Below are 27,432 nucleotides of genomic sequence, written 5' to 3' on the forward strand. Positions count from 1 at the left end.
TGCTATTTAGGGCCAGATCTCTGTGAGTTCGAGGCCAGCCTGGTCTACAAGAGCTAGTTCCAGGACAGGCACCAAAGCTACAGAGAAACCCTGTCTCAAAAAAAGAAAAAAGAAAAAAAGAAATGCTATTCAGGGCAGGAGAGATGGCTCAGTGGTTAAGAGCACTGACTGCTCTTCCAGAAGGCCTGGGTTCAAATCCCAGCATCCACATAGCAGCTCACAACTGTCTGTAACTCCAAGATCTGACATTCTCACCCAGACATACATGCAGCCAATGCACATAAAATCATAAAAATAAAACACATTTTTTATATTTATTTATTTATTATGTATACAATATTCTGTCTGTGGTGCAGGCCAGAGGAGGGCACCAGACCTCATTATAGATGGTTGTGAGCCACTACGTGGTTGCTGGGAATTGAACTCAGGACCTTTGTAAGAGCAGGCAATGCTCTTAAACTCTGAGCCATCTCTCCAGCCCCAATAAAACACATTTTTAAAAAAGAAATGCTATCCAAAGCTGGGCGGTGGTAGACACCTTTAATCCAAGCACTCTGGAGGCAGAGGCAGGTGGATCTCTGTAGGCTGAATACTGTATACATAATAAATAAAATATTTTAAAAAACAAAACAACAACAAAAAAACCCAACTTGCTAATTAAAACCTTTCGGACTGAGAGATGCACAAGGCCCCTGTTTTCCCCGGGCTGCTGTCAAGGAGAGGAAGTACATGATGTCAGATGGTGACAGCTATGAGGAGGAAGGGAAATGAGGCTAAGGTTATCCACTCTCCTGTGAGGGAGGCAAGGAGAGAGTTGAGTGGCCAAGAAGGTCTCTCTAAGGAGGAGACCTTAGAATAGAGTTCTGAGGGATGTGAAAAGTCCAGGCTCAGGAAAATCACGTGGAGAAATGTCTTACAGCCAAGGTAGTAGGAGGATTGTGGTAAGTGAGGACCTGGCGAGAAAGGGAGGGGCCCTGGTGTGTAGAAGTTTATCCTAGACTGTTCCCTGCCTTCTCCAATTCCATGTTACCCAAACCCAAGGACTACTTCAATATCTCTGCCTTTCAGGAAGGCTCTGCCAGTCTGACTCTCTGGGAGAAGCCTTAGGGTCTGCATCACCGAGGATGTGGTTCTATGTTTGAGGTATATTCTTTTAGCCACACCCAAAGCTCCTGCAGCATCCATGATGGTATTCCCTGAAGTAGACACGCACAAAGTGGTCGGTCAAGAGCTGCGCATGGATGGCCAGTTCACTGGGCTGACATGTAGACTCAGCTTTCTTGGACCAGTTTTGGTCAGGTGTTGTATACAAACTGTTTGCCCGGCATGAGCCCGTGTCCTTCTTATTAAAATGGTCTCTTAACAGCATCTAAGTCAGGCTGGGAATGTAGATTAATTGGTAGAGTGCTTGCCTAGCATGCATTAATCCCCGGATCCAATCCTTAGCACCATATAAACTAGTCTTGGTGGTACACATCTGTAATGCTAGCACCCAGGAAGTAGAGGTGGGGAGATCAGAAGTTCAAGGTTATCCTCGACTACATGATAAGTAAGTGGTCAGTATGAGATCTTGTCCAAAAACAAACAACATCTAAATGGAAAGCCTGCTATGTCAACCATGGCTTCCCCACCACCCCTTGTTATTGCTCCTGATCTATCAATATTACTGCTCTCTGTGTTTGTCAGGTACCACTGATGCCAGTTTCCTAGCAAGTTTAAATCCCCCATTTATCTATGGCTGGGTGCCGCTAGACTTAGAGGGGGACTTTATGGACCAAGGCTTCACCTCATCATCAAATGTGACCAGCAGTAGCTTGTTTTGTTGGCACTGAGAAAATTCCGGACTTGTTTTTGTCACGACTCCCCCACTCCTCGAATTGCTCTGCCCTTCTGCACATCACCTAAGTCCACAGGAAAGTTCAGTCAAGTTCACTGGCTGGCTGGAAAGCCAGGACGCTGGCTTTAGCTGTGTCTCTTGGGTAATGCCTTGGACACTTCAGGCTTGGGGCCTCAGCCGGCCTCAGGCTGAACAAGACCCGTGCTGTTCTAGGTGACTTCTGCGGCTGTTCCAGCCCAGACCCTCATGTCTGTTTAGGCAGCAGCCCCGGAACAGATGAGGCAGGTGGGGCCAGGGTGTCTGGGTACCACAGCCTGCCACAAGGCAAGGAAGGAAGAAAAAGACAGTTAGCTTTGGTTCTGGGGAAAAGGGGGAGGCAGGCCAGGGGAAGGAGGAGACAGAAAAGAAGGAGGGCCTTGGGTGGAGGCGGAGGGTGAGACAGACCCTGCCCAGAGCTCCAAGTGGCTTCCTGCTGCTTGCCTCTAAACCCCTCCACATTCCTGCAGCCCTTCAGACCGCCGGAACTGTTCTGCCGCCTGCCTGCCTGCCTGCCTGTCTGCGCCGAGGTATGGAACACCCTGCCAGCCCCTGCCCTTCTGTAGGCTACATCAGTCCCTATGCCCCTTCCCCATGACTAGCCTTGGGGGCCAGGAGGTAAGCTAAAGGGAGGCTTCCCTTCGGGCACAGACTGGAAGCCTGTTGCTCACTCACAGGGGAACTTGCTCTCTGTAGCTCTGCAGAAAATAGCCATGATTTGTAGAGATTACTGTCTCTCTGTAGGCTCTCTGGGGCCAGAGGCCGCTAGTCTGTCCTCTGTCACCCTCGGTGGCAGCTGTCTCCTCTTCTGGGAATCTGATCCTCATTTGCCCATCACCACCCGGAGAGTCCGTCCGGCTGGCAGCCTACTGGGTCTGGCTCCCTAGTTCAGGAGAACAGAGAGTTCTGGGTCAGAGTGCTGCTGCCCAAACGGGACTTTGCAAGAAAGGTAAACCAATCTGTTTAAAAGCAAGGCATTGCCTCTAATCCGTTCCTTCGGGAAGGTTCAGGTCCCTGGAGTCTCAACCCACCCCCACCTCACCCCGTGGCGTCAGTCAGCCTATAAATTCTATTGTCTTTCCCAGCCTGGGATTGCCATTGTTCCCATTCTAATTCTGAGAGCTGGTCAGCACAGGAACCCACCGACAGTTGCTTTAGTTGTGTCCAGACTTCTGAGAAAACCAACTGATACGATCCATACACTGGGAGCTAGGTGATTGGAGGAGGGGAGCAGGGGATTCGAGCTCCAGGACACCTTTCACACCTCACTGCTGAACCCACCCAAGACTCGGACCAGCCTGGGGGATGCTAGTCTGCTCCGAGCTATTCTGTGAACTTTCCCAGGGTGGCCGAGATAAGTCTCACCCGAAGGGAACAGGCACAAGTCATCCTCCCCAGGGACAGATAGCATATCTGCAGGGGGAAAGTCTCCACTGGCGACCTTCTAGGTTAAGTTTCTTGAACCATTCGAGTGCAGGTAGAGGAATGAGATGTGGACCCTATGTGGGGCGGCAAGCTTTAGGCACAGTTTGTGGGCAATCTCACCAAGGCATCTCCCTTGAGTTTAGCCTTCCTGTCCTAATTAAAGAGGGTTAGTCCTTGGAGTACCTAAATTCTCATAAGACTTTGAGCCTACGAACAGAACTTTGAATAGCTTCAGGGCGTCTCTGGAAGTTTCTGCAAATTGTGTGCATAGTGTAGGTGTGTGTGTGTGTGTGTGTGTATGCGTGCAAGTGCGTGCATGTGAGTTATGCCTGTGTGTGTAAGAGATGACGGGTGTCTGTAACTTTCAGGTTTAAGATCTTCCCAAACAGATATCAGACCCCCAGAATGGTGCAAGGGTGTGATGTGAAGAATAGAAACAAATTTGTATTTGCCAAGGATTAAGCCAGAAAGGAGTGGCTGGGAGAAGAGAGAGTTAATTCAGCCATCAGCTGCCACATCGACAGGGCTGCACTGGGGGGAGGGGGGAGAGAAGAGGGGGAGGTCCTGAGAAGGAGTCAGCTTTTGAAACTTTCTCCAAGTCCCACCCACCAAGAGGCTCTTCTCCCTGGTGACTCACTCCAAGAGGAATGCGAGTTGCCACGGTAACCTTTTTTTTTTAACCCCTAGGGTCTCCGCCTACTGATTGGGAGAGAACTCTGGGAACGGTCAGGTTCCAGTCCCCCTTGCCACCATCCCACCCATCCCCGTCCCAAATACAGAATCGACAGCAAATTCCTGGCCCGGTCCCCATCTCCCAAGTCCCAGGGCCCCCAGGACTGTGATAATCCTCTAGTGAGGCCCTTTGCAGGACAGGGAGTTTGGGTCTGTACTCAGAAGGTGTTGTTGAACCTTGAACTAATCTGTTTTCTTCCTGAACTCTGGCTTCCTCCCTATTTCAGGCAGTAACAGCGGTCCTTAGGAGAGGGTGCTGGATGGGAAGGGATAAATGCATGCACAGGGAAGCATTTTACAGACCTGTAGCGGATAGAATTTAAAACAGACGGGATTCTTCAAAACCCCTTTTCTCCGGCAGCTCCAACATTTGGGGTCCAGAGACCATCTTAGTAAAAGCGCTGTCAGGAATACTTAAAAATACATTTAAATTCATTTCAGTTTGGGAGTCTTCTTGTCGATTTCCCAAGAGCAGTGCACCCTCCGCTACAGAAAGTCTGGCCACTAGGGCTGGGACCTGGACTGTCTGGAGTGCTTGCTGGGTAAGCCTGGGGACCTGAGTCTTGATCCTCAGCCCTCACACGGGAGCCAGGTGTGGTGCCTGCCTGTCTGTAATCCCAGCACTGGGGAGGCAGAGACAAGCAGAGCGCTAGAGCTCACTGGCCAGCCTGCCTGGACTCATTAGCTTCAGGAGAGTGAGAGACCCTGTCTCAAAAAAATAAAGGAGATGGGTATGGTGACATAAGCCTTTAGTCCCAACACTGAGGAAGCAGAGGGAAACTGACTTCTGCGAGGTAGGGGCCAGCCTGGTCTATATAAGTGAGTTCCAGGCTAGTCAAAGTTTCGTGTGTATACACACACACACACACACACACACACACACACACACACACACACACACCACATACAGGAAAGGAAGGGCAGGTATTGGTCAAAAGCATGGATCATAATTCAATGGTGATATCGGAAAAGATGCTGCCTGTCTTAGCCTCAGTTTCCCATTCTGTCAGATGGGGACGATCTGAGCTTGATATCCCCTGAACCCAGTCCCAGGCCCTGACTGCCTTGGAAGGAGGAGCACCCTGCATGTTGAATAGCAGCCTCCTTTCTCATCTGAGGAGAAGAAGAGGAAAGAAGGCTCTGGTGGCACTGGCTCTGGGTGGTCCCGCATCCAGCTGTGGGCTCTGTAATCCAGTGCACATCTGTGCTTTTCACTTCCAGCTGCAGCTTTCAATGTTGAAAACAAGCTTTAAATAGTAGAGGTTATGAAGCAAAGAATGCTTGCCTGCCGAGTCCTTTTGGGCTGGCGGAGGAGTCTCGGGAGATAAATAAGCAAAACACATGGGGTACAGAGTTTAAATATGTAGACACTGACTTTACCACACACATGGCTAAAAAAAAGTGCAGAATGCAGCCACACCCTCACATTCTTCTCTCACTTACACACGCACATGCGTGCACACACACACATGCATGCATGCATGCACACACACACCACACACGGAGAGAAATTCTCTAAGTATATCTCTAAAAAAATATTAGTTTTAGCTGGGCAGTGGTGGTATACACCTTTAATACCAGCACTCTGGAGGCAGGGGCAGGCGGATCTCTGTGAGTTCGAGGCCAGCCTGGTCTGCAGAGCTAGTTCCAGGACAGGCTCCAAAGCTACAGAGAAACCCTGTCTCATAAACAAAAAAAATTAGTATTTATTTACTTATTTATTTGTTTATTTGTGTGTGTGTGTGTGTGTAAGTACAATGCCTGTGGGTGCCCTCAGAGACCAGGAGGGGTCACCTAAATCCCCAGATCTACAGTTGCACGTAGCTGTGATCAGCCTGATATGGGTGCTGGGAACTAAACATGGGTCTTTGATAGAGCAGTAAGTATTCTTAAGGGTTCAGTCAGTTCTCCAGTCACCATGCCCCTTCCCCAGGTACATCTCGTGAGTATGAAAACCGTGATCCTTACATACCAACAGATGCCAAGTCAGGCAGGCCATTTGTTACCTATTCCAGACACACCGTCAAGGATGCAAACACACCTACCATCATCAAATAGACTATCAGTCATGAAGAAGCCATCTCTCTCTCTCTCTCCCTCCCCAGAGAGAGAGAGAGAGAGAGAGAGAGAGAGAGGCATATGAGTGCTCTCTTTATTTCCTAGATACAAAAACTGAAACTCAGGAAGGGAAAGAAATTCACTTGAGCTTATACGACAGGTTGGTGACTGAGTCCAGCCTCCCCATCTTTGGAACCTTGTCAGGTTCTGGTCAGTTTGGAGCTGACCTTGCTCCCTAGACCCTAAATCATTCATAATACATAATTAACAGCAATTAAGTAGCCTTCCCCAGCCTGAGTGTCTTGGTCATTAGGCCCAAAGCCCAACGAATGGGAATTCTAAGTAGTTTCTTGGTTGCTTCCCACTGGCCCCTCCTTAGCCTCCAATTTAAAACAGGCAGAAGGAGAGGCTGCAGAAGCTTCCAGTCAACTTTCCCCTATACTGTAGAGTGTGAATCCCTGCTCCTCCCAGCCTCACTTGTGACTCCTGGGACAGCTAGCTGGCTTGCACAGGGTCAGGGCCAACGCCAGCAAATGGTGACTTAACAGAACCCTTTAGAGAACAGCCTTCGCCTTGGCCAGGAGTGTGGTGGGCAGCAAATCAGCTCTGCTTTCGTCTGCCAGGCCATAGATATCTAGTAGGAAAGCCATGAGCAGAGATAATGACTTGGTCCTTCCAGGAACCTGATATAAAGTCCTGGGTTAAAGGCTCTCTTTGGATCATCTTGTACTGCTTGTGACATTAGGATCTCAGACTTCAGTGGAAAAAAAATCATAATTAAAGTTTATATAATTTTGAATTTTTGGTTCAGAAACCACCTTGCCCTAGGAATCTGAGTGAGTTATTTTCTTTCTGTAAGCCATGAGTTCTTTGTCTAATGTAGAGACAAGGTAAAGAACTGTTATGTGACTCCCAATGGCAAGCCATTAGTAGTGGCTGTCAGAATGGTATTAGAATGCTAATTGCCACTCCAGACTTTGAGGGAAAGAGATTATATGATGGATTAGTAATGTCTGCCACGCGACAGGCGGGGTGTGGGGAGGTTGGTGTGCTACTTATCTGCTGCCTTTGGAATCCCTTAGTCCTTTCCAGATGTTACATCTTAGACACTTTGATGTTTCTTATCCCCCTGTATTTGTGGCCACCCCTGATGCCACAGGGATGACTGTACATTGAGTCCCTTCTTTTTGCCTTTATTTGTTCTGGAGAAAGTTGAAATCTCAGCCTGGGCTGCCAGCAGAACCCAGTCACATGGTCTGGAGGAAGCGCAGGCAGCAGGAACTCCTCCAGCCTGGTCTAGACAAAGTAAAACGTGGCACTTTAGGAAACTCTGTGGAATTTCAGCAAGGCAGTGTCCAGCCACAAACTCTGGAGCCGCCTCCGAGCTGCCCAAAACCAATTCTAGGTTTTAACATCTGTGACTCTTAACCACTTGCCTTCCAACAAGAAATAGAAATAAAAAACAAGGAATCTGGTGCCAGTGGGGGAGAGGATGCATTCCAAAATCTGCTAAGTTAACCCAGGAGTTCAGAACAGATAAGGACTTTTGGGGCTTCCTTGCCCAAGGGTGTCTGGCTGTTTCTAGGGGAATCTAGAGCTATTTCCAGGTGGCTTATGGTGCACTCAGGCCCAATTCCCCTCCTAGTATACTGAGCTCTTTCTTTCCCTGTGTGTGATGTGTGCTTGCGCTGTGTGTATGTGCTTGTGGAAGCCAGAGTCAGCCTCAGCTGTTGTTCCTCAGCTCTGTCCACTCTATTTTGGGGACAGGGTCTTTCACTGACTTTTATCTTGCCGATTCGGCTGGACTGGCTGGCCGGCAAGCCCCAGATCCCTTCTGCTTCTGCTCTCCCCAGTACTGGAATTGCAGGCATGTGCTGCTATGCCTGGCTTTTACAGGAGTCCTGGGGATCTGAAGTCAGGTCCTCATGATTGCATAGCAAGCACTTATTAATTGATTCCCCCCATTCCTGCTTTTTGTTTGTTTGTGTTTTTAATTTCATGCACACAGTCACAGGGTCCAGCAAAGGCCCTGGTCTGTTAGGGGCACTGATCTTTGGAGCAGGTTTACTCAACAAGGCCTTGGCAGCATTTCAAGGTTCAGTAACCCCCTGGGTCTGGCCTGGTGGTGCCCAGCACTCAGGAAACAGAAACAGGAAGATCACAGATTTGAGGCCAGCTCTGGCTACATAATGAGACCTTGTCTTAAAACACAGAATAGTTCCCTCATCCCCCAAAACCCAAAATCAACCAAACTGGGTGTGGCGATTCAGGCCTGTATTCCCAGCATGTGGGAGGTGGAGGCAGGAGAATCTGGCATTTGAGACCATCTTTGGCTACAGATCAAGTTCAAGGCCAGCCTAACTAAGGTCTCTGAGACCTTAGGAAGTTTTCTGAGATTGCATTTCTCCGCACACTTTCCACCTAAGTTAAGTCGTCCTAAGAGTCTGTGGTTCTGAGTCACACTAAAACCCCACAGTTCCAAAGCACCCTTGGGTTTTGATACTCAGTGGCATCTCCGTGTCCGTAGGGAGCTCCTAGGAGCCCCTTTGGGTTTCAAGAAAAGCAAGCTGGGGGCTGGCTGTACTTTTCCATCCCAACTCTTCCATCCGAAGAGCTAGACAAGTGACCTCTGCTTCGGGTCCTGCTGGCAGCCCAGGCGAGTTTTCAGCTCTCTCCAGAACAAATACAGGCAGAAGAAAGGGATTCAATGTACGGAATAGGGGGAGCGGGTGCCAGGGCACCAACGGGGGCTGTCTGCATTTGGTGGTCACCAAGCCAAGAGTAATACACCTCCACTTCCTTCCCTGCCCAGGGCATTTTTCCTACCTACGTCTCAGGCAAGTTTGGCCCTAGTGGGCACCATCCTGGTGACCATCCCGGGAGTAGGCAGCTGCCAAGGGAAACATCGCACAGAGTTGAGAGACCATGCTGATACCTGTCACTCATGTGCTGGGCTGCTGGCTAGGCATGGATCTTCCTTCCCAGGCCTCTTTCTTCTCCTCTGTGCTATTGGGCAGAAAGACCTGCCTCAGGCCATCTTTGGAAAGCTGGCTTGTGAAGACTCTGAAGGTATTGATATGTTCCCCAGCAAGCTGGACCTAGGTTTGAGTGTGAAAGATCATGGCTGCCTTGTACTGACTACGGGGTCTTAACCATGCGCTCTGGCCTGGCTGGGATGACTGTTGTACCTCCAGCTAGCTTTGAAGAGTGGACCCCAGCCTCTTCGGCCGGAGGTGTATTATAGAACCTCAGAGATGCGTCTCACGGGCAAGCAGGGGATGTAGCTCTTCATCCAGACTAGTTAAGCCCCCACCCCACCAGCTGCTCACCCTGATATTTAGAGGAGAAGGATTCTGGGATTGGTGAAGAGCACCAGGCAGAGCTGGGATGCGGACGATGACCACCTCCCCTGAGAGTTTATGTCTGTTTTCTCCCTACCCTCGCCCAACCTCTGGGCTTAAGGCTGTGAAGCATTCTAGGACTTGGGTCCCGAGACAGGGCAGGTGAGAGTGCAGGATGATGGAGACAGGGACAGTCTTGGGGTCCCAAGATCCCCTCCTTTTCCTTCAGCAAGACGGGGCATCCAGACTCAGGTCTCTCTAACTCTCTAACCTGAAAGGTATGACATCTCTGGTCCTAGCCTGGCTACCTCTCCAGTGATTGGACTTCTCTGCTCTTGAAGACTGGAGAGGGTGACGTGTGGGCTCGAGCTGGCAACCCTACTTTGACCTTTCCATTTCAAACACCTCAGACAAGGTCCTCATTGATACCCCCTCTCCTGGCCCATCTGCCAAAAGTCGCATGCAGAGGATGTTGAACTCGCATTTTCCAAACGGAGAAGCAAGAAGGGGAACAAGAGAACAGCTGTGAGAGGGGAAGGAATGTTCCAGAAGCTGACTAGAAAAAGGAAAGCCAGGACCTTTCCACCAGGCAGAGCTGTCCTGAAGCAATGACAAGCTTCCAAGTCAATTCACTGACTTCTTTACAGTTTTCCTTCATGTCCACACCATGAAGTAGGGGGCGAGGCTCTTCCCAGCTTAAGCTAGCACAGGACTGTTATGGTCTATTCCTCTTCTGCCTGTTCTGCTACTCGGGTCCCCTCTGAATAGTTCCGTGGTGCTGTAGATTGATTGAACTCAGGGCCTTGTGCGTGCTAACCAACCATGATACTGCTGGGCTACACCCTCAACTCAAAGATGTTTAGGAATCTAGACTTTTTTTTTCCTTTCAAAGTCTATTATCCACAGGAAGAAGGTGGACGCTAGAGGAGGGGCTGTCAAGACCAGCTTTCTTTGTGTTTGCTTGGCGTCAGGGACTGAAAGCTAAGCATGTATACCCCACTCCTCTGCTACACTCCCAACCTTCCGTTATTGTAAGCATTTTGAAGACTGTCCATCATCTCAAAGCTGGCCTCCTCTAGCCCTCTCTGTTGACAGAGGAGCCAAGGCTTAGAGAGAACATAGAATTTAACCCATACGCGGAGACAATATCGAGGTAGAGTGAGAGCCTGGGCATTGAATCCAAGCCTTGTAGTTCTGCCCATACTGCCAAGGCATCTCCCAGCACCAAGTTTTGTCAGTTGAGAATGAAGAAGCTAGGGTTGGTGGGGCTGATAGGGAACTCTTTTGTAAGCAGATAAGGCATCGCCATTGCTCCTTCAAAAGCTCTTGGATGGCAGAGGGAGCAGGCTTGCTCTGTGTGTCTGTGGAAAGAGACAGAGTAGACCACAAGCTTGAGGGAGGGAGATTTCGGAAGAACTTTCTAGATCCATTTGGTAACAGAAGCCCATCTGGTTAGCCCAAGGAGTCAGATGTTCCCACCACAGGTCCCTGAGTCACCAGCAGAGGTTTGTTCCAAGGTCCCTTCCTGGCTTGAGTTGGAGAGTTTAGAGTTTAACATCTTGAAAGCTGGGTCAGAGCAGTGATCAGGGAGCCTTTTTAGATCTTAACACAAGGGCACAGCTGGGTGATTTCCCTGGAGGACCCAAAGAAGGCTGTCCCTCTGGGCAGAGTGGAGAAAATGCCATCTCAGGTTTCCACCACCCTAGAGCGTGGAGCTTTGTTTTCAAGTGTACCTATCTCATTGTCCCTGATTCCTCTTGACTTCTCCCATTGAAGAGGAGGGGGTGTGGAGGGGAAGAGGAAAGGGAGGGGGGGGAGGAGGAAGAGAAGGGGGAGGGGAAGTAAAAGTCAGGGGAGGAGTACAGGAGAGAGAGCTTGAGGAGGAGGGGGAAAAGATCTTAGAACAAGAGGAATCGAAGAGCCCAAACTTGAGTTTTTAAGCCGTTGTCTTTGTCCAAACATGTCAAAAACCAAAATCAAATGTACTTAGAATGGAGACTTCATCTCATGACCATAAATAGGAAACTCTACCTTTATCCTCAATAGCAGGAAACTGGGAGATGGGAAGGGCCACGAAGCAAATAAACCCATTCCATTCACTTGCAGCTGCACCGTTTCCCTTGCAGGCCCCAGGCCAGGTCTGCTTCTTGCATGAAGAAGTAGCACAATGGCTGTTGGAGGTACAAAGGGCAGCTTTGCACAAATGAGGCGTCCTTTTAGCTGCCAAGCGGTTAACATCCCCATCTAACGTCACCTTTCGCCTCTCAGGAGGAAGTGTCTCTTGCTGACCCCATGTTCTCTCCTCCCCGCAGGGTTCCCAGCACCATGAGGGCCTGGATCTTCTTTCTCCTTTGCCTGGCCGGGAGGGCCTTGGCAGCCCCTGTAAGTACCCAGAGATGCTGTCTGAGTTCTGACTCATCCTGTTTTCTCCAGTTTCTGAACCTGCTCTGGATGCTCAAGGAGACAGCAGGCCTGGGATGTGACTCAGTTGCTAGAGTGCTTTGTTAGCACTCATGCACAAAGCCGTGGGTTCGGTCCCCGGCATTGCATAAACCCAGCCTTATGGGAACACACCTATAACTCTAGCACTTGGGAAGTAGAGGTAGGAGGATCGGGAGTTCAAGGTCATCTTCAGCTGTGTAGTGAGTTTCAGAGCAACCTGGGTTACTTGATATGCTGTCTTAAAAAAAGGGGGGGAGCTAGAGAGTGGCTAAGAGCGCTTCCAGAGGAGCTAAGTTCAGTCCTCAGAACCCATATGGTGGCTTACAACCAGTCATGCATATGGTACACAGACATACATGCAGGCAAATCCCTATACACATAAAGTAAAATAAAAAAAAAGAAATCTAAAAAGAAATTTAAAAAAATACGTATTTTGGGGGGCTGGAGAGATAAGAATAGCGATTGCACTCCCAGAGGACCCAGGTTCAATGCACAGCACCCACATGGCAGTTTACAACTATCTGTCACTCCAATTCCAGGGGAATCCTGTGCCCTCATGCAGACATATATGCAGGCAAAACACCAATACACATAAAAAATGCATACATAAATAAAATTTTTAAAAACATATCTTTTTTTTAAGTCAGCAAGGTTAGGAGAAATAATGGGAAGAAACTATTGGGTAAAGTTTCCAAAAAAAGAGAGCTCCCTGTAACCCATAGGTCAGAGCTTGTACTGCAGTTCAGGGTCCTTTAGCAGGAACTGGCCTCTAATCTGAGGGTGTCAACAGCAGAAATGAAGGCTTATCTATGGGAGGGAAGCTGGGAAAGGGACAGGCTGGCTTGAGCCCATGAAGCTATTTGATTATAAGTAACTGGCTCTGGCTGAATTGTGGGGGGCAGAGAAGACGCAGGCAGAGATCATGACATCGGAGACTGTTGGAGGCCTGGGACAGGGCAGCCGCAATTGGATCTTGGAGTAAGATTGAAACTGGGCTGGCTTACTGGGAGTGGCAGAGGTTGCCATCAAAATGAACCAGAGATGCCCATCATTCCAACTTTAGCGAATGTGCTGCATATAAAGCAAGACAAGAGAAAAAAGAAACATATTCAAAAAGAGCCTATCTGGCCAAATGAGGTCCTAACCCCCCACCCCTTCCTCGTTCACTATATACAGTTTGCCTCCAACTCCCATTCCTGGGTTATTTGTACCAGCGTGCCTGGCTAGGAATAGCTTCTTTCAATCCGCATTCCCTGATGGCAGCTTCTGGCCAAACTCGTCAGGCAGGCAGAGTTTGACTGAAGACTTGGAGAGGTTTCTTTTAATTTTGGAAGCGACTGCAGCCAATCAGAGGCCTCAAGGTTTTGGGCCGGCCCCACCTGATCTCCAGGAGTCTGAAACGTTAGGAGGGAATTTTCTAGTAACCATAAAACGAGGTGACACATAATAGGAAAGAAGGTGGGACATCTATAAGAAGTCACAGAGGGTGTTTATTCTTTCTGGGTCTCACAAAAACACCCTTGTCAATAAAATAATGGTTTGGTGGAAAGTCTGTAAAAGCCAAGTGTGGTGGCCCAAGCCCATGATTCCAGCTTTTTGGAAGGCGAAAACATAACTGGCGAGTTCAAGGCCTGCCTGAGCTCTGTAGCGAGATCCTGCCCAAATGAAATGAAATGAAGTATTGAGATAAGGGCTCAATTCAGTAGTAGATTAACTAAAACAGAAATGATACAGAGAAGATTGGCACAACTCTGGTGCAAGGGAACACAGGAATACATGAAGTATTCCATACTTAAAAAAGAAAGAAAGAAAGAAAGAAAGAAAGAAAGAAAGAAAGAAAGAAAGAAAGAAAGAAAGAAAGAAAGAAAGAAAGAGGGGGCCAATGAGATGGCTCAGCAGCCAAGCCTGACAAACTGAGTTTGATTCCCGGGACCCACTCACATGGTGGAAAGAAAGAATCGACTCCCACAAGCTATCTCACCGTAGCGTGGGTGCTCACTCCATCCCACACGTACGACTTCTGCATACAAATTAAATAAAAATGCAATAACAAACGTTTTGAAGGAAGGTAGAAAGGGGAATGGAGTTGCAATGTGGGCTCCAGCCAGAGACGACCTCAGTGTTCCCAGGCTTGTGTTCCTAGCCTGAAACCTCAGTGCTCCCAGGCTTGTGTTCCCAGCCTGAGACATCAGTGCTCCCAGGCTTGTGTTCCCAGCCTGAGACATCAGTGCCCCCAGGCTTGTGCTCCTAGCCAGAGACACTCCAGGGAGGAAGCTGGCCTGGACCTTGACCTGCTCTCTGAACCCTGTTTTCTTTTCCAGCAGCAGACCGAAGCCCCTGAGGAGGAAATAGTGGCGGAGGAAACTGTGGCTGAGGATACTGGGGTACGTATGTGGTGCGTTGGTGGTAACCCCACCCCTGACCCCCTTCTGCCTGGTCCCTTCCTTGGCCCATCCAGGCAAGGGCAGTGGGGCTGGCTCCTTGCTGGAATGGTCCATATGTCCTCCTCTTGTGTGCACACAGGACCCAATATTAACTGGATCATCCCCAGACACTCATGACTGTTCCCCAAACTTTCATTTGAGCCCCAAGGTTGGGAGGATTCAGGAATGTTTGGGCTTCATATTTCTTCCACTATTATCCACAGTCTCCCTGCTGTGAAACAAAGGGACCCACACAGCTGGGCCTGGCAGGCATAGAGGTCTTTTGTCCTAACATCTTGGAGGCCTCTGATTTATTTTAATGGAATTTGGGGGCTCTAGACATATTAATAAAGAATAATAAAGCGAACAGACTAATAATAAATATAGGATTCCATCTAAATTCTCCACCCTAGCATTTGCACCATGGTCTGGGCCCAGCCTACTTTTTTCCTGTGTGTCCCTCAGACTCTCTTGTGGGTCTCTGAAACTTCATGCAGGTCCCTTACTCCTCTGTAACTCTTTTCCCGGACTGGGATGGGGTGGGGACCCCTGTCCTCATTCTTTCTCTTCCATGCCAGGTCCCTGTGGGTGCCAACCCAGTCCAGGTGGAAATGGGAGAGTTTGAGGACGGTGCTGAGGAAATGGTCGAGGAGGTGGTGGCTGACAGTAAGTCTCCTCCCTGTCACTTGGCACATCTAGATGGCCCTTGCCCGTGTGGACACAAGGACATCTCGCAGGAAGTTTCTGACCGAGGGGATGCACTGTGGGGCCCTGGCAGCTGTAGAGGGCCAGCTGGAAATCCTCAGGCTAGGGGAGTCTGGGATAGATCTATTTATAACCAGTTCATCCAAGCTGTGAAGGGCCGAGGAAACGCCACAGTTGGGTGTCACATTCCCACAAAGGTCATGGTCACATCTGGTCACCAAGATTCTCCCAGGGCCTCAGTCTGGACTCGAGCTTCTCCCAGGAGCCCATCTGAAAAAGCTGACTGACTCATTCAATTTCTACTTGATCCAAGGAAGCAGGGGTGTAGGGAAGGAGCCTGACATAAATTCTAATGCCTCGAGTAGAGAGGGAGTGACTCAGGGCTCCAGGCTTCAGCCCAGAGGCTGAGGCATCCGAGTCCAACGGATTAAAGGCGTGGACTTTGGAAGCAAGAGATTGAAACAAGGTTTGGATCCTTTGAACTAGGGCTTCCATATCTTAACAAAGCAGTTGTGCAGATGGAAGCCCCAAGGAAATGGCTCAGTGGGTAAGAGCACTTGCTTCACAAGCATGAAGACCTGAGTTCAAATCCCCAGCACCACTTCAGCTTTCTTGAGGGGACAGTTAAGGGTATTTGAAGAGAGCTGGGCGGGCTTACTGAAGCAGGGGCTGGGGTCTTGAGTCATATCCTTTTCCTCTTCTGTGCCCAGCCATTGTTTCCTGTCGAAGTGGGGGGCCCATTGTCTACTGTGGGCCTGGGTTCTTCCTTTTCCTTTGGGGACACCTGGTTCTACGTTGGACCTCACAGCTCACTGAATCCATGACAACAGCTCAATCTTCCAAGTCATTCTAGAAAGTGCTTTGAATCCAGAAATGCTGCACTGTGGTTGCTCAGCGGGGAACTGAGGATCTAGGTGTTGTTTCAGTCTCTGGGAGATCCATATGCACCATATGGTTTCTGAGTCCCAGACTGAGGTTTCAGCCCTCTGAAAAGGGCCTAGTCATGACCTTGAACTGAATCTCTAATCCCCAGACTGAGTCAACTGCTATCCTAAACTCCATGACTGAGCACAGGAGATTGAGGGATGCCCAAATCTCTGGTGTTAGGAGTCTAGTACAGCCAAAAGTTGTCAGCCCCAAATTCCCATCTGTGTGGTGCAGGGGCTGTGCCATCCTGGTGAGCTGACACTATGTTCTGTCCTCCAGACCCCTGCCAGAATCACCACTGCAAACATGGCAAGGTGTGCGAGCTGGACGAGAGCAACACCCCGATGTGTGTGTGCCAGGACCCCACCACCTGCCCTGCTCCCATTGGCGAGTTTGAGAAGGTAAGAGCAGAGACCTGCGTCCTGCAAAAGCTCAATGTGCTAAGAAATCGGTGGGCATGGGAGACCTAGCAGGGCATCTCCATTCTCAGAAGTCCTCTCCCTACGACCAGTCAGAACAGGAAAGAGGAGCTGAGTCATAGCTGAGGGCCTCCTCAGCCCCACCCATCTAGCCACTGATGAGAATTCAAAAGAATTTACTCGTACCACCAGGCTCCAGACTCTGTGCTGAACTTGATCGCTAAGTGCTACACAATCTCAGATGGAATGCACTCTTGTTAATACTTTTATTAATTTTTTACATTTTATTTATTATGTGTGTATGAGTGTGTGTATCATGCATGTGGAGGTCAGAGGACTTGCTGGGGTCTGTTCTCTCCTTCCACCATATGGGGTGCAGGATCCTAAACATCAGGCTTGGGGACAGGCACCTTTACTTGTTAAGCCATCCCACTGGCCCTGTATAGCATGTAGTTAGTAAAGCATTGTGCCTACAGATGGGGGTCTATCTAGGGTCTGCTTAAAGGCTCACTGCCAACCCCATCTCCATCACTTGGTAGCTGGGAGATCTTAGCCAAGGTGCTGAGAGGTTCTAAGTCTTAATCCCCTCGTAACTGAAAAGGGAGAGAGAATCCTGAACTCCTAGAGCTGCCCTGCATTTGTTAAAGGATGCCAGTTATGTGACAAGGACCTAGCATTGTTATTTCTTAAACCTATCCATTCTATTTCCAGTAGTGTGCACTTACCATGTATCCATCCACCCACTCATCCACACATCTGTCATGTATATATGCACCAATTCTTATGGCTTCATCCACCCATACAACTATAAATCCACCCATGAATCCATCCACCTGCTCAGCTACCCATCAATTCACCGGTCTATCTGCCCATCTACTCATCCATCTGTTCATACATTCATCTATCCATCCACCCACTTAACCGCCCATTCACTCACTCTACTCAACCATTTAAAGCTCATCATCCATCCATCCTTCCATCCTTCTATCCATCTATATAGTCATCTATCTATCCATCCATCCATCCCTCTACACACTCACCTATCCATTCATTCAAGCAAATACTTTTTGGATACTTATTTAGGCCACCTATTGTGGTAGGGACTATCTGGTTCAGGGCAGAAAACCTGGTACCACTGTTCTTCCAGCAACTTCCAATCTAGCTGCTTATTTTTAGATATCTTTCCAAGACAAACCTTGCCTTTGGGCTTCAAATATTATCCTTATTTTTTAAAAATTGTTTTTATTGATCTATACACTTTTCTCCACTCTCCTCCCTTCCTCCCTCCTTCCTTTCTACCCTCTCCCGTGATTCCCATGCTTTCAATTTCTCAAGAGATCTTGTCTTTTTCTACTTCCCATGAAGAGTAGATCTATATATGTCTCTCTTAGCATCCTCTTTGTTGTCTAGGTTCTCTTATTAACTTCACTTTTAACTCCACCCCCCATCCCATGGCTCTCTGATGCTGCAATCTCCCCCTACAGCAACGTGTAAGCCTTTACTGACTCCAGGTTCTTCCCCTATTGCAGGGTGCTCCTACCTGGGTCTCTGCTCTTATTTAGCCCTCAGCCTCTCTTTTATGGTTCCTCTATGACCAGAGGTTTTCCGGCAGGACTCAGTGAGTCAGTTCGCCCAGCAGAGGTTCACTCCAGACCATATCCTAAATAGTCGTCTGGATCACATGGGAAGCAGAGAGAGGCTGCAGCATCCAGGGAGTCTTCATCTAGGAGGATCACACAGCGCTCTCTCTTACCCAGCCCCATACATGGTGCGGCGAAGCTCCTGCTTAGAGGAGCCCACTGGGGTCAGTTCTCTCGCTCTGTCATGTGACATCTTTACCTGCTGAGCAGGCTCACTGGCCCTTCAGTTTTATCTGAGCAAACCCTGGTGGTCCAGGCCTAGCCCAGGCACAGGGAGGCTGGAGTAAGTGACACGTTGAAAGTTCAAGGCTTGGTTCTGCCACACAGTGTGCTTAAAGCTAGCTTGGCCAATGTAGTGAGACAGCGTCTTAAGATAAAACAGTAAAGGGATAAGGCTTTGAATCTGGGATAGAGTACCTACCTACCATGCAGCAAGCTATTCAGCTCCGGCACTTTAAAAATGTTTTTACCAGGAACTGGTCCCACCCTGAGTGTGGACCAATTCTAGACTCCCATTGGGAGCATGGGTACTCTGCCTAAAGCATCCTCTGCAGGCAGCCCATGCTCAGTGAACAACTAGGGAAATGTCACCAGTCAAGCTCCAGGCCCCAGGCCATGGGCACCCTTATGCTTCCTTTCTTCTTTGTGTTTGTATGTTTGTGTGTGTGCCTACATGTGTGTATGTCATGGTCTATGTTAGCAGTCAGTTCTCTTCTTCTACCATGCGGATCCTGGGATCAAACTCGGTTCAGTAAGCTTGGTGGCAAGTTTTTGTTTTATTTGGTTTTGTTTTTTGGGACAGGGTTTCTCCATGTAGCCCTGACTGTCCTGGAACTTGCTTTATAGATTAGGCTGGCCTTGAATTCATGCCTCTGCTTTCTGAGCACTGGCATTAAAGGTGTGCACCCCCACTTCCTGGCTTGAGTGTCTTTACTCTCTGACCTATCTCACCTGCCCTACTGTGTCTTCCGCAAGGATAATGGTTCATAGCTCGCTGTGTTCTTTATGCATGGACACATGTCTTTCCCAGCCCTTTCTTTCACTGTCTTTGAAGTACCTTCCATGTCTTGACTGTGACTCAGATTTGCTTCTGCTCCAGAATCACCCCTAGCTCTCCTACGGGGGAACAGTGGGGTCTAGAGTGATGGTCTTAGTCAGTGTTCTAGCACTGTGAAGAGACATCATGACCGTGGCCACTCTTAGAGAGGAAAACATCTAATTGGGGCTGCCTTACAGCGTCGGAGGTTTAGCCCATTATCATCACGGAGGGAAGTATGGTGGATACAAGCAGACATGGTGCAGGAGAAGGAGCTGAGAATTCTACACCTTGATCCACAGACAGAAGGAAGAAACTGCCACACGGGGCGTGGCTTGAGTATCTGAGTCCTCAAAACACATCCCCAAAGGACCACTTCCTCCAACAAGGCCATTACCTCCTAATAGTGCCACTCCCTATGGGCCTATGTGGGCCACTTTCTTTCAAACCACCACAGTGGGCTTCTGTTCCCCAACCTCCAATTCACCTCGTGTGTGAGAACTTGGCTGTTATTATTAGTCGTTTGGGTTCCCTCGTCCCCATCTCTGAAATGGGCAAGGGCAGGGCTACCAGGTCAGGCTTTGGAAATAAAGGAGAGGTGCCCTGTGCTTGGTCAACAGGTGTGCAGCAATGACAACAAGACCTTCGACTCCTCCTGCCACTTCTTTGCTACCAAGTGCACCCTGGAGGGCACCAAGAAGGGTCACAAGCTCCACCTGGACTACATTGGGCCATGCAAATGTGAGTGTGCCCACACCTTCTAGCCTTCTGCTCAGGGAGACGGCTTTGTGTTCTCTGTGATCTTGGGTAAATGTCTTCCCCTCTCTGAGCTTTAGTGTACTCATTCATAAAATAAATTCAGGCCACCTTATCTCCCGGGAAGGGACTTAGCAGTCATAGGGGCACATTTTAGAGAAGAATGAGAATGTTCTTCTTCTTTTTTTTTTTTTTGAGGCAGGGTTTCCCTTCGTAGCCTTGGCTCTCTTGGAGACAACTTGCTCTGTAGACCAGGCTGGCCTCAAACTCACAGAGATCCTCCTGCCTCTGACTCCTGAGTGCTGAGATTAAAGGTATGCGCCACCATCGCCAGGCAAGGCTGATCCTTCATAAGGCTAACTCAAATCCTTCCTGTTTCAGCACAGTAAAATCAAAACCAAATTTGACCTGGGCCCGCAGAATATTTTAAATGTCTTTTAGTTTGAATGCTTTTCAAATGGGGGCATACTTGGAGCTGGGGAGATGGCTCAGTGGGTAAAGTGCTTGCCATATAAGCCTAAGGACTGAGTTCCACCCCCAGAACCTATGTAAAAAGGCTAGGTGTGGTAGCACACGTGTGTGGTCCCAGTACTGGGCAGGTGGAGCCTGGAGGATCCCTGGGGCTCACAGGCCAGTCCTTCTAGCCTAATCAGTGAATCAGTGAGCACCAGATCAATGAGAGAGAGAGAGAGAGAGAGAGAGAGAGAGAGAGAGAGAGAGAGAGAGAGAGAGAGAGAGAGAGAGCATGTCTCAAAAAATAAGAAGTCAGCGGGCTGGAGAGATGGCTCAGTGGTTAAGAGCATTGCCTGCTCTTCCAAAGGTCCTGAGTTCAATTCCCAGCAACCACATAGTGGCTCACAACCATCTGTAATGGGGTCTGGTGCCCTCTTCTGGCCTGCAGGCATACACACAGACAGAATATTGTATACATAATAAATAAATATTTAAAAAAAAAAAAAGAAGTCAGATGACCCCCGAGGTGTGATGTCTGAGAATGACCTCTGGCTTCCGCCATGTGCACATACATATATGACTGTGAGCACACATCTATGCTAAAATAAATAAGTAAATAACTACATTCAAAAATAGGGGCGTGCCTTCCTTTCCTTCTGTTCCTCTGTATCGACACAGACCCTTAGCCCCTCATTCCCTCATATTCCTCGTCCCCCTTTTCTAAAAGCCTAGGGGTTTTGAAGAGGGATGCCAGGAGCTCTGCCTGGCTCTTTGTTAGTGACCCAAGCTGCAAATTCTGCTGGTATGGGGTTTCCCTATCATATGAGTCTTCCAAACCACACTCAGTGCCCATGAGACAGCATAAGCTGTGTATAGCATGTTCTGTATAAGGGACATTCTTCCCTGTGGGCTGGGACTATAGCTAAGTGGTAGACCGATTGTCTGGTGTGCACAAGGGCCTAGATCCCATCCCCCTGCTCTGCAAGCCAAATTGAACCAAACTCAAACAAAGGAGAGCCCCTCCCCAGCCTGAGGTTTTCAGCTGTAGGAAGTGAGGGCAGGAAACAATGTCCCAATAGTTAGCTCTGAGCTCTTAATAACAGGGCTGGGATGTGCAAGGAAGGGCATAGATTAGAGAGCCTTAGAGAAAACAGGGTGGGGGATGTGCGCAGGGAGGCTTGGGCCGTGACGAGAGGCATGTTCTAAGGAGCCCTTAGCGAGTGGATGCTGATGCCATCCACCTCCCCATCCAGCTCCATGTGGGACTTTCCACTCCTGGATGGCAGTGGTCCTAGCCTCAAAGGTACATTCTTTGGATTCACAGTAACAAAAGAGCACACACCAGATTGCCCTCTCCTCCCCGCTGGTATCTATTCTAACTGGATGCAGGCTGATGGTCTGATACTCTGACTGCAAGCAAGAGCCTTCCCTTGCTCACTGCTAAGTTCAATGACTGGAGAGCCTGAGTGAAATCTCGAGGTGTGACATTCTGGGGTTAAAATCTCTAAAGAGGTTCCGGAGGTTGTGTACTCTTGAGCCTTCTCCCCACTGTTGCTATGTTGGACCTATGGATAGAGGTTATTTCAAGTACCTTCCAGGGTTTAGCCTCCAATAGCTGAGATCACATCCCACCCATCACCTAGAAAGATGCAAGAACATCTGGGGTGGTGGTGTGCCCTATTAGGCTAGGTGCAACTGGGGAGCCTCAGGACCCCTGAGCTTCCCCATGCAGTCTTCTTTACTTACCAAGAAAAGACGTTGGGAAGGGTCTGCCTCAGAGGGACAGAGGCCCCATGGCCAACGTGAAGTGCCTGTAGGGAGTAGGGCAAGAAGCCGAGAGTAGCCAGGTAGTGTGTCTGCCCTCTGGTGGGGCCAGGTTGACTAATCTTGTCTTCTGTGCCCTAGACATCCCCGCCTGCCTGGATTCCGAGCTGACCGAGTTCCCTCTGCGCATGCGTGACTGGCTCAAAAATGTCCTGGTCACCTTGTACGAGAGAGATGAGGGCAACAACCTCCTCACCGAGAAGCAGAAGCTGCGGGTAAGCAGCCTCCTCCCAGCTTGGACCAGTCTGCCTGCTGTTGACCTCTCTGGACCCTGCTGATGGGGATCTACGGCCAATTCTTAGAACTGGGCCCCGAGGTGGCCCCACTTTGCAGGGTGCCTTCACCCTGGATTTCAGGACACAATCCTCCAGCTGCCTTTGGAGGCTCTGAGAAGGTCTGTAACAGACGGACCCAAAGCATAACCCTATTATTTCTTCTCCATCTGAGTCAACAGGTCTTCTCCTTTAGTGGGCATATGTAGCCCTGTGCCAGAGACCTAATATTGATTTCTCAGTCTCTCCTTAAGCCTCCTTAGGCAGCGATGGCATGAGTCAGGCAGTACTATGACCTCCCCATCCATGGACAAGCTGCTGGCTCCCACCAGGGCCTCTCTCTTCCTCTCACTGTGGGCTCTGGCCTTGACTGGCCTCTCGTCAGAGGGGAGGGGGCCGGGATGCTTGGTCACCTCATGATTCCCACCTACAGGTGAAGAAGATCCACGAGAATGAGAAGCGCCTGGAGGCTGGAGATCACCCCGTGGAGCTGCTGGCCCGAGACTTCGAGAAGAATTACAACATGTACATCTTCCCTGTCCACTGGCAGTTTGGCCAGCTGGACCAGCACCCCAGTGATGGGTAAGAGTCAGGGTGCTCAGGACCATAGGCTCAGCTCTGGCCTGAACTGAGGCTGGTAGGAGTACGAGATGAGTCTGTAAGGCCCCTCGGCTCAAGACTCCACAGTCTGCTTAGGGTTAGAGAAGATGGAAGGAGTAACCTGAGGAAAGATGAACCCTGAGACCCCCTAACATTAGAAGCAGGAGCCGTCAGTACAAAGAATGATCCCTAGAGCATCCAGGAACAGACTCCAATGTGACCCAGGGCCAAGGCACAGCAGCCTTGCTCATGCCTCGTTCGTGCTTGCTCACGGTCCTTCAACAGACTACGGCCGTCATCCCAGTGGCAATGTCCCAGATCCAGACTGAGTTTGAGCTCCATGAAAACCACCTGGCCCCAAAAGTTCCTCAAAAATCAGTCAATGGCTTCCACATCGCAAATTCCTGACTTGGGTTGTGACCAGGGCGTTAAGGAGACTGCAGGGAATTCAGAGGACAGGCAGCACCTGAGCTGACACTGTGTAACCACACACACACACACACACACACACACACACACACACACACACACACACCGCTGTCACTGCTGGCCTCCTTTTGCAGCTATGAGCGTAAGAGACCCTATTTAGCTCCCAAAGAGGCAACTCACTCGATCCTTCCTGGAGCTGTTTAGGCTCTTTGCTTTGAATGTCAGAAACAGGTGGTCACTCAGGGGACAGGCAGGGCCACCCTGCTGGCATGTCAGGGAGAAAGAAACCAGGCCAGGAAGGCTCCTCTCTGAAATGCTCATTGCTCGCTCCGTGTCCGGCTATGCGCCAGGACACTGCCCACCCTGCTGGTCAACTCCCCCGCCACCCTCAGTGCCTGGCTCTCCTAGGCTCTGGGAAGCTCTCAGCTGCTCCTCTCCCAAGCTCTTGCTGTGGCTAGGATCCAATTGAGTGACACGGGAGTATGAAGGGGAGAGTCCTAGGGGACATCCCGATCCCATGAGCCAAGTGGCCTAGAGAAAATTCTAGATGGATTGCTGGGGCTGGGTGACTGGGAAAATGCTTCAATCTCCTCTTGGTCAGAGTTGTTGGTGGCCTTGCAGCTGCCTGAGTCTGTTTTCTCGCAAGACAGTGAAGGAGGGACCTGGCTGGTTCAGATTCTGTGTGATGCTTCTTGCAAGCAGGAGGCTGTGAAGAACATTGGAGTCATGGTGTCCCCTGACGTCCCTTGTGGGTGATAGTATTCTAGGGACAATTAACAGGGATTCTGAAGGAAGGAAAGAAAGAGAAGAAAAGATCATGCTCCAGAGTCCAGCAAGGAGGACAGTGAGAGGGGCTCCAGGGGGCAATCCTTTCGTCGTTCATTGCGTGATATACAGAGGACGCAAGAAGGTCCTGTACCCTTTCCATCTCGCTGCCTAGCCAGCTCTGGCTCAGTCCCTCCTAGAAGTCAGAGCCATCACCAGGTACATGCTAGATACATGCTAGGCAAACCTCTCACTAGGAAATTCTAGGAAGGTCTCCTATCACTGAGCCACCTCACGCCATAGCCCCTTACTAGACGATTCTAGCCAAATACTCTACCACTGAGTCTTTTCCCCAATTCTTTACCGGTAGATTCTCAATGGGGGATTCTAGGCAGGTGCTCTATTGCTGAGCTACAACCCAGCCCTATTACAAGACTGGTGGGTCTGTTTTTAGACCCTTTTTCTGGCACCTGCATCTATGTATTGATGTGTGAGCCCTGAAAATCTATAGTGTGATTTCACTAGATTTTGACTTACCATAACGGAGGTGCTGAATACATTGTTTCTGTGTGGCTACCACTCAGCCAAGTGACACTTACAAGGAAGTCACTGAGACTCAGAACCAGAACAGCCAGTTCCTCCCCCCTGTCATGTAGAATAGGAAACCGAGGCTCAGAGTGAGGTAATGTGGCACTGTAGGCTCCATTGTAGGTCCATGGCAGAGCTGTGGGTAAAGCCAGGATGCCAGCCCTGGACTCCTACCATTGGCTTCCTGTATTGAGCTCTGTGTTCTCCCATGCTCATATCTTTCCCCACTCTTTCCTGCCAGGTACCTGTCCCACACTGAGCTGGCCCCACTGCGTGCTCCCCTCATCCCCATGGAACACTGCACCACACGCTTCTTTGAGACCTGTGACTTGGACAACGACAAGTACATCGCCCTGGACGAATGGGCCGGCTGCTTTGGCATCAAGGAGCGTAAGTGTTGGGGTTCAGGGCGAAGAAGTGCCCCCGAGGGATGGAATGTCGTCACTTCCCCTCTGGTGGCTCTGTCTGGCGTTTGTCTGTCCTGTCTGTCTCCTTTGCCTGTTATTTGTTGTCTTTGTCTTTGTGCCCTGAAGGTCTCTTTCCTGACCTTTAAACATTAGTCCTCCACAAAAGCGTTATTTTGGGAACTGGCTGCCTCGGGAGAGGAAACAGGAAGTACAACTTGGCAGCCAGTTCAAGAGATGGAAACAGGCTAGAGTCAGGGAGATCAAGGTCCCACTCAACCTCTGCTCAGTGACCTTGACTGGTCACTGGTGCTGGGATGGGAGGAAATCCAGCAGACCCTAGGACCCTAGGAGGGACACCCAGCCTCCCTGTTTTATTAGCGTATAGTGATTATACAACATGACGGATTTCATTATGACACTGTCTTACATCTACACAGTATATTTTGGTCATCTTTGAGGCTCATTACCCTCCTGCTGTCCCCTCCTCTTCCCAACCAGCCCCCTTCTGCTTTTATGTGGCAGAACCTTCTTTTAACTCCCACTCTCCTTCCTTTGCAGAGGACATCAACAAGGACCTGGTGATCTAAGGTCACACACTCCTTCTGCAGTCCCGGATTCTCTCCTTCTGATGTCCCCCTTACCATTCCCCCTTTGTTAAAAATGTTTGGATGGTCGGCTGTTCTGCCTGGGGATAAGGTGCTAACATAGATTTAACTGAATACATTAACGGTGCTAAAAGAAGAAGAAGAAAAAAGGATACTATAACCTAAGTCATGGCATTTTCCCATGTAACTCGACTCTGGGGCGTGGCCCATCCACAGCCCCCACGTCCCCTCCACGGCCCAGTGCCTCACTGGCTGTGTTGGAAATGGAGTCATATGAGCTTGCCTTACACAAGCATGAGGTATCTTTAGCTTTCATTCCCGTTTTCCACTTGACTCTAACACTCACCCATCCAGACTCTGCTGATCTCATTTTGGGGTGGAGGCTACCTGGGGTCTTCCCCAGGTGTTTCGTAGGTAGGCAAAAGGAAGTGACAGGCATAGGATACAAAATTTGGGCAAGGATGCTCTGAGACCCGAGAATCCACTGTTCAGAACCCAGTCATGGTAGCCTAGATCAACGATTTGAGAGAATATTCCGGAGCTGTGCGGACTCCCAGCAGCCCAAGACCTCACTGTCTCCTCCACTCTTTAGGCAGTTTCTTTCCGTGTTTGGTTGTTGGTTCGAATTTTGGCAAGCCATGGGTCTATGGGTGGACCGAAACATCTCACAGGATTCTCCTACTGATAATGGGCTTCTGGGATTCTTCCTGGGGGCTCCAGGCACTGGGAGGCCGTTTCGGGAAAGCAAGACTCAAGAGAAAGGCATAGAAAGTTGTAACGTAGAGAAGGTGAAGCTGGTGAATTGGTTTGATTTTTCACATCTAGACGGCTCTCATGAAGTTTCTAGCATGCCTCCCACCCCCACCTCGCTAATAACCATCTACTAATCAAGAGAAACTTCCAAGTCAATGGAACGGTCGGATCTCGCAGGCTGAGAATTTGTTCACCTCCAAGCATTTCATGAAAAAGCTGCTTCTCATTAATCATGCAAACTCTCACGATGACGTGAAGAGCTTGACAAATCTTTCAAAATAAAAAGTAACGACTTAGAAACTGCCGTCCTGGGTGATGGTGTGTGTGTGTCTTGATCTCAGGCACTTTATTTCCCCCGACCCACAGATACCTGGGCATCTTTGTACACCAGCACAGATGCAAACACTATGATGATTTTAGTCAATCTTAGACACACTCATACACAGGGAAGCCCTGGCTCCTCTGAGCACTAATTTAACAGGTGAAGAGTTCATTCAGTTCCTGGCCCATGGTATAGCTCAGTTGGAAGAGCATTTGCCCAGCTGCACAAAGCCCTGGGGTTGATTGATCCCTAGCACTGTATAAACTGGGTGTGGTGAAGAAGGCCTGTAATTCCAGCACTGAGGGGATGGAGGCAGGATAGTCTTCCTCAGCTACATAGTGAGGTGGAGGCCAGCCTGGGCTACATGAGACTCTGCAGGGGGTGGATTAGTTCTTCATCACTGCAGCCGCACCTCAAGTGCCTGAGAACCATGCGGTAGCTTTGGTCACCCCACGGAAGAGGATACATTTTCTTCACGGGAAAGTTCTAGGTAGCTGAGTCATCCTGTAGTCCTGGCGCTTGGGAGGCAGACACAGGCAGATCTCCACGAGTTTGAGGCCAGCCTGGTCTATATAGTTACAGGCCAGCCAAGACTGCATGAGAATGTGTTTTCAAAAAAAAAAAAAATTCTAGACCC

General features: G+C 49.5%; 1 protein-coding gene across 2 annotated transcripts; it reads left to right on the forward strand.

Annotated features, from left to right (window-relative positions):
• The first annotated feature begins 1,993 nt into the window (after positions 1-1,993).
• Sparc (secreted protein acidic and cysteine rich) lies at positions 1,994-26,777 on the forward strand. 2 transcript variants are annotated; one of them, XM_075992555.1, is made up of 11 exons: positions 1,994-2,122; positions 2,344-2,403; positions 11,742-11,811; positions 14,193-14,255; positions 14,873-14,960; positions 16,206-16,327; positions 19,642-19,762; positions 22,136-22,269; positions 22,760-22,908; positions 24,950-25,098; positions 25,674-26,777. In XM_075992555.1, the coding sequence occupies exons 3-11, from the start codon at positions 11,755-11,757 to the stop codon at positions 25,700-25,702; spliced, it is 912 nt and encodes a 303-aa protein (XP_075848670.1). In that variant the 5' UTR covers positions 1,994-2,122; positions 2,344-2,403; positions 11,742-11,754; the 3' UTR covers positions 25,703-26,777. The 2 variants fall into 2 exon arrangements, with proteins under 2 accessions (XP_075848670.1, XP_075848669.1); XM_075992554.1 differs by lacking the exon at positions 1,994-2,122 and having other exon boundaries at positions 14,196-14,255.
• The last annotated feature ends 655 nt before the right edge of the window (positions 26,778-27,432 follow it).

This window comes from Microtus pennsylvanicus, chromosome 11, assembly GCF_037038515.1.
Source record: "Microtus pennsylvanicus isolate mMicPen1 chromosome 11, mMicPen1.hap1, whole genome shotgun sequence".
Taxonomy (NCBI): Eukaryota; Metazoa; Chordata; class Mammalia; order Rodentia; family Cricetidae; genus Microtus; species Microtus pennsylvanicus.

Coding starts and splice junctions, on each gene's coding strand:
- Sparc (XM_075992555.1), top strand. CDS start 11,755: ATGAGGGCCTGGATCTTCTTTCTCCTTTGCCTGGCCGGGAGGGCCTTG. Junction 14,961..16,205: donor CGAGGAGGTGGTGGCTGACA/GTAAGTCTCCTC, acceptor TCTGTCCTCCAG/ACCCCTGCCAGAATCACCAC. Junction 25,099..25,673: donor CTGCTTTGGCATCAAGGAGC/GTAAGTGTTGGG, acceptor CTTCCTTTGCAG/AGGACATCAACAAGGACCTG.